The 11,689-nt window shown below is 38.8% G+C and overlaps 1 protein-coding gene across 1 annotated transcript; it reads left to right on the forward strand.

Moving 5' to 3' along the window:
* Window positions 1-9,517: 9,517 nt before the first annotated feature.
* LOC105041575 (protein NODULATION SIGNALING PATHWAY 2-like) lies at window positions 9,518-11,224 on the forward strand. The gene has a single exon (XM_010918519.2). The coding sequence runs from the start codon at window positions 9,586-9,588 to the stop codon at window positions 11,155-11,157; it is 1,572 nt and encodes a 523-aa protein (XP_010916821.2). The 5' UTR covers window positions 9,518-9,585; the 3' UTR covers window positions 11,158-11,224.
* Window positions 11,225-11,689: the final 465 nt, after the last annotated feature.

Genomic DNA, 11,689 nt, shown 5'->3' on the forward strand with positions numbered 1-11,689 from the left:
CACCATGCGACGGATGGCAAGTGTAAGCTGGCTCCTTCAACAAAAGTATTGGAATACTAGGAGAGATGAGACAAGTTGTGCCAAGGGAATGTGCTAAAATTGCGAGAAATAACAAGATAACCACTAGTTAATGGTTCTGCAATGTATTTTCAATGGTATCCAAACAGTTTCCTGATGCTTTACAGCCTATTACCTTCGTTCCAATGTTGGATTTTTCTCTATTTCCAAAAACTCAACCTTACAAATATTTATTCCAATTGTCATTCCTTTTGTTTTATTCTTCGCTTAAATTTTTTTTTAAAAAAAAAAGACAAAGAAGAAGCTAAGAGTACAGGTTACGAAACAAGAAAAAAAAAAAAAAACTGCAGACAGGCAGAAAGAACATATGATTGCCAAGTGCATGACAAACTACCCTTCAAACCAATTTCAGTGAGAAGGAAAGGGATGGCTACTGACCATAGTCCTCTTGGATTGTTATTGTCACGGACCAAGCTCATTACTTCCCCACCAAAGTAGGTGGGTCACTGATGTAGCCCAAGAAGACCAAGACCTTGGCTTATTCAAACAGAACAAAGGAAGTCCCACTCGTTATTTTGGTGCATGGTGATGCCATGATGGAATCGGACCTACCCTTACAAGAATATAATTCCATAGCTGTCACACCCTTGGACTACCACGTGAATGGCTGTAGGACATAAAACAAATCAGGGAAGGTGCTGACCTCTATAGATTAAGGAAGTGTGATGGGTCTGAAGTAACTGATGTTGGAAAATGCCGAGTGGTGACGATGCTCCAAGTGTCTCCTTTTTGTACTCTTTTGGGTATTAAAAATGGTTGAAGGACGGCTGCCAAAGCGCATGATGCAGAAGATTCGGCGATCGACAGAGGGTACGAAGCCGCATTCTGTGAACCTTCACCAATCACCATGGTCCTTTCGAAGTTCTCAGTATTCATGGCTTCAAGAAGGAAAACGTTTAGGTGCGGCATGAAGGTTAATATCATGTTTGGAGTAACCCCAAAAAAAAAAAAAAAAAAAAATCATGTTTGGAGTATATAATGTTCATAGTTCTTGATCCATTTAAGAAGGCTGCTTGTTTAGTCATGATAGCTCTGTTCTTCAAGTAATTATTCTTATATTCTTTGCTGATGGCTAAAAGCCGTAATAGTTTGGTCTGAGTAGGGGTTCCTCCTTTCAAAAAAAATGTACATTCAGTCTCTTGTTGGAGTTCTGGGTGGCACTCCCTGCCTCCTGAAAACCTCTAGAAAAAAAAATAAAAAGGGGTCACTTGTTGTAGCTCCCCTTTGGTGTCAGAAGAACGAAGTAACCAAAATTTGGGGTTGAATTAGACATGTTATATATCATAAATTACCTGTTGGACAGACTAATGTTGCTAGCTGTTCTGGAATTCTGGTTCATGACACTTGTGACCTGTTTATTGAATTTGAGAGCACTGTGTCACATACACGACATGAAAAGGAGTCCATAGGATAGCAGATTGGTCTGCGATAGGACTGAGAAAGCATTGCTTGTGATCACTGCTTCGTTTCCGAAGGGAGTAAACAAATTTAGCAGGCGGAGATTTTATCTTAAATCGTCTTGTTTTTTTGGTTAAATTGCATCTTTTTTTAATCGTTTGGCTTTAGTTTTAGCTAGTCTTTTGCCCTTGAAAAGCATTAGTGTTCCCAACACCAGATTCCCATGGGTTCTTATCCATCCATGCATGGAAAGGTTCATCTTAGCTGGTCTCTATATATCGCTATCTCGATCCTTTGCTGTTGGAATCTTTTAGCTTGTAACGTGCTGGAGTTGTAGGCCAATCTCTTTAGAATTTAAGATTCTTATTCCATGAATATTTAAGTAGTTCGCTTCATTTCAGACTTATTTTATCTCTTCTTTGTAGAAGAAAACACTGTTGATAGTTCCCCTGGGTATAGAACAAATTTTTTTCCAGCATGCCAGGCATTAGACTCTGTCATATTCTACGCTGAAGACGACAAAATTTATTAACAATTTAGGCCGGAAAATGACCGCATTCCGAGCAATTTGTTGGGTTGGTACGATGATCCAGCTACCGTTTTTGTTGTTGGCATCATTGAAACAGTATGCAGCTAAATACATCACATTCCCGACCAATCTTCACCTGTTCAACCTTCCAACCAACTTGTCCTTTTTTCTCTCTCTCCACTTGTTCCGTGTCTATAAAGCTAGATCTTGTCCTTTTGGGTGACCGTGGTCACCAACAGCCATTTCACCAGGCCGGTAGATATGCCAAGTACTGTTATCCCAAAATGGGTCACTGCCTGGAGAACGGAGGAGAAACATATGGGAAGCTCTTTCTAACCTTCTTTCTCGCTTCACAAAAAAAAAAAAAAAGGAAAGGAAGAAAGAAAAAAAAAAAAAAAAGAAGAAAGGAAAAAAAAGTTTTAACGGCTCAGAAATAACATCTACCATATTGTATTTCTTATGGAATTATAAGGCATTATATACCAAAGGTCACAAAAGGCATTTTTTGACATGGTCGACATTTTATTACAGTACTTTTCAAATGCATCTATAATATGATTTAGGCATAAAATAATAGATTTAGAATGCATTTCTTTTGAGAAAATATACCCAGAATGACATTGTTTTTGTTGTTTTAATCAAGCCTTTATGCGATGATACATAAATCAAAATGAATTTTGATTCTTTTTAACCAAATAACCTTTTTTTTTTTTTTTTTTTTTTTGAGAAACTTAAACCATGTGGCCATTAAAAACTTTAACCAAAGAACCATTAGTCATGTAACGACGCCCATGAGCTTTTTAGACCATGTGGCCATTAAAGACACAATAATATTCTTAGATTCTCGCTTTTGATAAAAGTATGAATGCTAGCATTTTTTATCTCCAGGGGGTAAAGGCTATAAAAAAAGGAAAATCAAGAGCAAAGTTGACTAGAGTGCATTGGGGAGCAGAATTTGATGAGAATCAAGATGACATGTCCTCTTCAAGAAGAAAACTATCTCATAGATCTTTTAACAAAAATTGGAAAAACACTGATAAACATAGAGCTTTTACCAAAAATCCAAAATATCTGATTCATAAAGTCGATGACATGTGGATTGAATTTACCCAACTCTTTCCATTAATTAAAAAAGAAAAGGAAAAGGCCGATGACATGAGTTTGGATAAGGCTTCTTAGAGGATGCATTAGTCTTCCTTCTTATTTCACAGACCTAACGGGTTATCAATATACGGAGACCTTGTAAAGAAAAGCTAGACGTATTGATAGGCAAACGAAGGATCAAACAAGCTGCCAAAATTTTAGATAAAATAATTTCCAGGCAACCTAATTAGTTTTCTAGCCCATCAGGGTGTATGATAGAGAACGACACTATTTAAAGAGATAAATACTGGTCTTGGGAATTTTGTAATGTTAGAAATATTTGAGTGTTTATGAAAGAAAAAAAAAAAAGAAAAGAAAATCTCTTTAAAAAAAAGGCACAAGAATTAAACTAACTTGGGGTAATTTATTTAAATTTATTAGTTTCCACAATAACTTTGGATGAGCTGCTATCCCACCGTTAGACAAAGAAGCACGATAATTATAACTTGATAAATGTGGTTGGTGCTTGCATAAAAATAGAGTCCTTGCCATTGGAGACCACTAATCTTTGCTAATTTATTATGGTTAAGCTTAGCTGATCTTGTCTATCTTCTGCATTTAAATACAACCCACCACATGAACATTTTAATTTACAACTAAGGCTCATGTAGGCACAAACAAAACGGTTTTATATTTATATGAGAGTTTATGCAAGGTATATACTTCCTAATGCCAAGAGCATTAAAGAAATGTTCAAAGTGATCAGAAATAAAATACTAGAGATCATGTAGCTCATCATGCCGACTTCTACTGCGGTTTGTTATAATTTTTATAGGAGGTCATAGACTATAAATATCTTTTTAGAGAATCTTGAACTCAAACTATAACTCTTTCCCTCGCAGCCTAACCTTCCAAACGAGATGACACAAGCTATAGCATATTAAGAGCATCTAATTGGAGGGTGCTGGTCTCAGTCTTGTTATTATATTATGTCTGTATATTATTAATTCGTAAAACATGATGACTTCCAGATTCTCTTTTTGTGATTACTTTTTTATTTTGTGGTAAAAACTTCTACAAGCATTAAGACCTAAAAGAAAAGCACATGGAGAATCTCTCTAGTTGAAGCACGCTATTCTATTCTTCAATTCACGAGTTCATCTAATACTAATTACATCAGCAAGTAGTTTATATTTTGGAGGGTGCAACTACAGTGTTTAGTTCAGATAATTTAGTAGTATGAGTAAAAGGAGAGTTTTGAGTTGACTGCTCCTGGTGGAGCACATTAGTTTGTAAAATATCAGAGTGAGATTCCAATTATGACTGCATTTAAGAACTTATTTCTTTCCTTTCTCTTAAGTCTCCTTTCTGCTAATGAACTTGATTGCAACATGAGGAGGACACAGGAACAAATATTACTTCAGGTGAAGGAATCATGGTATGATATTCGAGAGTACTATGGCCAAGGGTTTGAATCTTGCATTATTTAGTTTTCTTTGTTGTTGTTTTCCTCCTCTCTTGAAAGTAGTGTTTGTTCTCATGTCAAATGGCCAAGAAAAAATTAGATATACGGAAGCCTCTCAAGACATGCTCCAATTGCTACTCTTTGGAAAAAATAAGCTTTGATCATTTTTTTTATTATCTCTTTTATCTATTTTTCGTATTAAATATGATAATCTAATATAGAATTTATGTTTCTATGTTAGATTATATATATCTAACCAAACATGCTCTTAATGTGGAAGGGCTATGGCCACCCTTCTGTATGTATAATCATAAATATAAGCCTTATGTTACCTGTTGCATTCAGTCTGATATCTTCCCTAATAATTTTTCTATCCTGTCTCTCGCCTTATTTTTTATGCCCTTGAATACAAATCTCAGCCTTCTTTCCCACCATTACGGCATTATCTTTTTACTTAGGTCATCATTGCACAAGGCCATAAAAAACAATACACAATTGAAAAGGACCTTTTGTATTAGCTTTATATCAAATGCCTTGAATACAAATCTCAGCCTCATTTCCTACCATTACGGCATTGCCTTTTTACTTAGGTCATCATGCACAAGGCCATAAAAAACAATACACAATTGAAAAGGACCTTTTGTATTAGCCTTATCAAATGGACTGAAATTATTTAATTTGCCCATAGTTAGTCCTCCCTTCCTAGGACAGCCCGCCCTCTATATATTTTTTTTTCTCCGAAAATCCAATAGTGGACTCATCTGCGGGGATACATGGACTCGCTTCCAATTTCTCTGCAAAAAATCCAAGGACTGATGGTTATGGCCGGCGAGGTGGTGGCTTTGGCTAAGGAACGGTCAAATGTTTTACTTTGCCGTCCAACTTCATACTGAAACACAAATTGTTTGATGGAGGAAACCAGCAAACTATGAGTTAGTCTCAGGGTATGCACATCTAGTTGAAAACGTGGATGGACTGAATGGTATCCATAACCAAAACGTATCATGAAATATAGTTTGATGAGAACCATAGGTATCTATATCTTGAAACATGCTTGTTCTTTATAATGTTTGGTGTCTTCATTTTACTACCTTATAAATGCATGATAGGTATTATTGTGATATAGAAGGAAGGACATCATTAGTCTCACATTGATTATAGGTTAAAAAAAGCTCTAGTTTATATAGAACGTGAGAAATTTTCTAAGAGATAAAATCATCAGACCCATGAACTAAAGTGGACAATATTTTACGTGCCGAGTCATGAGCTCTTAGCTGCAATAGTGCCCCAAATGCACAGACTCTTCCTTTACTGGGAGGCTATATTGTAGTGTAGAAAGGAGGGCATCATTAGTCCCACATTTATTGAGAGTTAAGGGAGACTCTAGCTTATATAGGAAAGGATCATCCTTCTCACGTGAGGTGCTTTTTGAGGGACAAAATATGAGACCCATGGATCAAAGTGTATAATATCTCATATGTCGAGCAATGAACTCTAGACCGTAATAGGTACCAATCTATCTCTCTCTAGCATATATAAACATAAAAAAGAGAGAAAAACACCAATAAACTCCTTAGCAGTATGGCCCAACTTTTAAATAAGCTTGAAATATGCACTATAATTTAGAATGATTTTTCTTTTTTTCTTTGAAAGAATTAGAGATGATAAAATTTCTAATGAGATTGTAAATATTGCTAACAATGATTGAGATCATATACTAAAATCTATTTTTGAGAATATATAATACAAAGTTTGTTAAAAGCTAGATAGAAAAATATATAAAAAAAGCATGATACTTATTCACCAAAATTAAGTCCGTTAGGGGGCTTATAAATGAAAATATTTTTAATGCACATTGCTCTATATTTTGGATTAGGAGATGCTACAGCATGAAGCTCTTTGAAGCTTATCATAAGTTGATCGTAATCTTTGTGATTGGATTTGGATTGTTAGTTAAGCAAAGGCACTAAAAGCTTATATAAGGATAGTATGCCAGGACTCATGCGGGCATATGTTTAGCCTTACATAATTATGTATTGGTAAATTTTAGGTATATATACAAAGTTAGAAATTTAAATAATATCTTTTAACTAATTTTTTAAGAGAAGTCTTGGATTATCATAAATGATATTAAAGAAAACTTGGTCAATGACCTATGCAGATTAGGGAACAATACAACAAAAGCCTGTTTAGGACTGGCTGTGGATTGATCATAGTATTTGGATTTGACCATAAATTTATCTCACACACACACACACACACATATATATATATATAGTATTAAATAATGCAAATGTAATTCAAATGATATCTCTCAGCTAATTTTTTTTAGATGAGACTTTAAATTATTATATATATATAATTTGAATTATAGTTTTTTGCTATTTCTCAACCGAGTTAACATTCAACCATTCTGTCTCCATTATTATCATGTACCATTATAAAAGAAAATTTTTAAAAATAAAATAATAATTATTATAATGATCATTTTTGTTAGTTTAATGAAATATAAAGAATAACAATAGAAATATTATTTCTTTCATAAAGAAAATGCTATTCATCTGATAACGAGAAGATACTTAAAATGTTGCAAAATGATCATTAATTTTTTTATACAAGGACTGCTAGATTACAATTAATTAGATAACAACAATTACTTAAAACTCTTATTATTAATATATTTAATAAAATGGCAGCGTGCGAGAACTGCTGTTGCAAACTTACAATGCCTGTCATTCAAAAAAGGAACTCAAAACACGGTTCGAGTTAACGAGTATCATAAAACGACAGCGTCCCAGTCGAGCAGCATGGCACTCAGGATCGCAGGCTAGAAAGTACCTTTTTTTTGGTGACACAGGCGAGCAAGTTATTGGGACTACGGATTTGCGGACCTGATCAAGAACGTCCAGAGAGGGACAACCGAAGGGATTCCGCTACAAATTTAGAGGTCCCCGGTGGTCCCACATGCCAACACCGATCAGATGGCACAAGTTGACCGTCCCCACCACTATTCACTGCAGGCGGACCAATCACAGGCTGAAAGACAACATCTGGCAGAGACATATCACAAAATATATATATAAAAGATCCGGATCGACTGAGTTTGGCTCCAAACCTAGTCAAATCTTCTTCTAGCCAACCTACATGAATTTTTATAGGATTTTTATGCAATAAAATAAAAATTAATGACCACTATACTGTACCCATTTAGATTTGAAGAAACTTAAAAAGAAGAAAATAGATCATTAATACAAATCATAATACATAAAAAAAATATAAACTTCATGTGAAATAAATATAAATATATTTAAAATAAATATAATTTTTTTAAAACAAATATAAATAAGTTCATAATAAACAAGTGGGGATAAAAAGAACCATCATAGAATAAATACAAGTTCGATCTCTAACTATTGACGTTAATGGGCTTCCATTATTAATGTTCTATTTTTTAGATATTTTTTATATCCAAATAAATGAAAAAAATAGTAGTTAACTTTTTTGTTTTTTTTGTATAGGGATCCATGTAGATCAGATGGTAGGAAATTTGATTGCATTTGAAGCCAAATCCGATTTGATCTAAATCTGGTCTATGGTTTATATACAATGATCAATATATCACATGAAAAAGCCCTTATATCTCTCACATCGCGTCACCTTGTCGCTGTGCCACCAAACAGCATCCAGTCTCGTTCCCGTAGATGGACTGACTTGTCGTTAACCAGCAACAATTCCGGCCGTGCCGGCAAGCTTTTGTTGTCATCGTTGTCGGATCACTCCTTCCTCCGGCCGGGAATTGGCCTCTTTCCGATGACCAATTCGTAACGCCCTCTAGGTGACAAGTTATTACAATTACCTAGGACAAACCAAGTGGAAGAACCAAGTATAATAATAAAAAAAAAAAAAAAAAAAAAAAAAAAATCTCTTGCGGGATCTAAATATCTCCTGTCAATTCAGGGGTGCAAATAAAGAACGGAACTGTTTCGCAAAATGGCTTCTTTCTATCATCGAATTATTTTGTTGTTATACTTTGGAAGAATTGCTTGGTTACATGTTCATGCAGTACCATCAAGTGACATTTTAAGGCCAGGCTATTAAAAACAAGGAAATAGTTGAGTACTTGGATTTTTTGAGCTGGGAAACAGTCATGGCTACCATTGTAGTACTTCCCCTCAATACACTTCCTCACGAAAACTATCATATTTAATTAACAAGATGGTTGATTTCTAGAACTATGTATAGATATAATGTTTTTGAAACCGAGGGAGCAAATGATTGGGTTTGTAGAGCCTCTTGATGCTGGATACCAGTGACTTGGACTTGATCCACCATCTGCACCTAGACTTCTTAAATAAATTCTTTAATTTACCAAATAAATATTATATGTTAATTTGCAATCAACAAAATATATTTTCTTACTAGCCAATCAGAGCTATATGGACTTAATATAGCCTTATTTCTTCCATATATTTATCTTCACCAATAACTTCAAACAATTAACGTCAGGCTGCTGATTGTAAGGCATATTAAATTTTTCCCCTGAGTACAACCTGCTCAACCTGGAAGGAAGGATGATGATAGTGGCGTGACAAGAAGCAGTTTAAGAAGTAATGTAATCGAATTATTAATTCCATATACCATGAACTTTTTATGGATGCTGACCTTAACTCTGCAAGCATATTCTGCGGGAAGGAAGACTTTCTTGTTCATCTACGTGCTTCTTCTTATGTGGCGGAGCCTTGTCACTCTCCCTTGTTCTTTTTATACATTATTAAAGTTCTCCATTGTTTTTTTTCAACTACTAGTTCCCAAAGTCTCCAACCTCCACCAAATAAGATAAACCAAATTCACTGGAGTAATCTGATCTCATCCCTCCTACCCCTCGCACATAAATAACTCTCAAGCGGAAAAGCCCTCCACCGTCCCCTCCTGAGCTCCCTTCCTCCACCCCCAAAATTCAAGTATATATAAGGGAGCAGGAGAGAGTCTAGGTGGACATAAAAATAGGAAATAATTGAACACTGCAGTGGCCATGGAGGAAGCAGGGGATCTCGAGATCTCCGGCGTCAGCTCCAACTCCACCATCAACGATGACAATGGCTGTGCATGGACCGATTGGTCCCCAGTCATCGACTGGGGACCTCTCTCCGGCGCCGATGATGACTTCCGAGGCCTCATCGAGTCCATGATGTGCGGCGACAATGACGACGACTTCCCCGGCGCCGGTGTAACCTGCATGGCCTATGATCCATACTGGAATTCTAACCCAAGCAGCACCAGCACCAGCACCGGCACCGGCACGCCACCGGCAGAGGAGCCTAGTAGTAGCTATGGTGCCGGCGGCGACAATGATGACAAGGGGCTGCGGCTGGTGCATCTATTGATGGCGGCGGCAGAGGCCCTGGCGGGGCCCGACATGAGCCGGGAACTGGCCCGGGTGATATTGGTTCGGCTCAAGGAGTTGGTTTCCCCGGCCGGCGGCTCCGCCACCGGTTGTTGTGGAGGGACTAACATGGAGCGCCTCGCCGCGTACTTCGCCGATGCCCTCCAGGGCCTGCTTGACGGCTCCTCCGCCTCCGCCGGAGCAGGCGGCCGGCAATCAGCGTCGCACCGTGATGACCAAACCGGCGATGTACTGGCTGCATTTCAGCTGCTCCAGGACATGTCCCCCTACGCGAAATTCGGCCACTTCACCGCCAACCAGGCGATCCTGGAGGCGGTGGCCGACGACCGGCGAGTCCACATCGTCGACTACGACATCGCCGAGGGCGTCCAGTGGGCATCGCTCATGCAGGCGCTTGTCTCCCAGAAGGACGGGCCCCCACCGCCGCACCTGCGGATCACCGCCGTCACGCAGGGTGGCAGCGGGACGCGGGCAGTGCAGGAGACCGGGAGGCGGCTGGCGGCATTTGCGGCATCTCTGGGACAGCCCTTCTCCTTCGGGCAGTGCCGGCTGGACACCGACGAGCGGTTCCGGCCGGCGGGGGTGAAGGTGGTGAAGGGCGAAGCGGTTGTCGTAAACTGCGTGCTGCAGCTGCCGCCGCATGCGGCGCGGGCGACAACTCGGGGGGCGGAGTCGGTGGCGTCGTTCCTGTCGGGGGCGGCGACGCTGGGGGCGAGGGTAGTGGCGGTGGTGGAGGAGGAGGGGGTGGAAGAGGAGGGGGACTTCGTGGGGAGGTTCATGGACGAGCTGCACCGGTACTCGGCGGTGTGGGACTCGCTGGAGGCCGGGTTTCCGATGCAAGGCTGGGCGAGGGGGCTGGTCGAAAGGGTGATACTGGGGCCGATGATCGCCGGAGCGGTGAGGAGGGCTTACAGAGCTACTGGAGAAGGAGGGTGGGGTGAGTGGATGGGAAGGATGGGGTTCGGAAGGGTTGGTATCAGCTGTTTCAACCACTGCCAGGCTAGGCTGCTGCTGGGGCTCTTCAATGATGGGTACCGGGTGGAGGAGGACGGGCTTAACAAGTTGGTGTTGGGTTGGAAGTCTCGGAGACTCACCTCAGCTTCCATCTGGTCACCTCCTCCGCCTCCTACACCTACTGCTGTACCTCCGGCCAGTGGAGTCAGCAACGGCATGGAGGATTCTGATTTCTTGCTGGATTGATTAGTTCTCTGCTTTCCCTCTTGCAATTGGTTTTGTTCTGGTGTTATGGATTTCCTCTCATTTTCCATGCCTGTCACTGTTTCATTGTTTTTTTTTTTTTTTTTTTGAGTGAAAGTCACTGTTTCATTGTATTGACTGGTTTTCTTATTTGTATTTCATTTTCTTTTTTCAAGAAAGATTTTCTTATTTATGTTTCAAAACGGCAAATTTTGTCCTCGAGTTCCAAATATAGAGTTCTTAAAGATTTGTTATTTTTGCACGAGAAAGACTGGTATCATGCATAGCTGCTGTATCATTCATCTCGAAAATAGATAATTCTCTTTCATCATCATAATATGCCATTGTATATCATTCTGAAAATATCTTATCATATTTCATAATGAATGAGAATCATCTGTCTCGAAGATGAATGATATGGCAGCTATCCATGGTAGTACAGTACAAACTTCTAGCTAAAAGATAGTAGTATAGGACAGGATATGGTTCATCATCTAGAAATCTATTTTTTTAGGAATTAGAAAGGGAGAAAGGG

This window comes from Elaeis guineensis, chromosome 3 (assembly GCF_000442705.2).
Source record: "Elaeis guineensis isolate ETL-2024a chromosome 3, EG11, whole genome shotgun sequence".
NCBI lineage: Eukaryota > Viridiplantae > Streptophyta > Magnoliopsida > Arecales > Arecaceae > Elaeis > Elaeis guineensis.

Excerpts from the sequence above, each read along its gene's own strand:
- LOC105041575 (XM_010918519.2), top strand. The coding sequence starts at position 9,586 with ATGGAGGAAGCAGGGGATCTCGAGATCTCCGGCGTCAGCTCCAACTCC.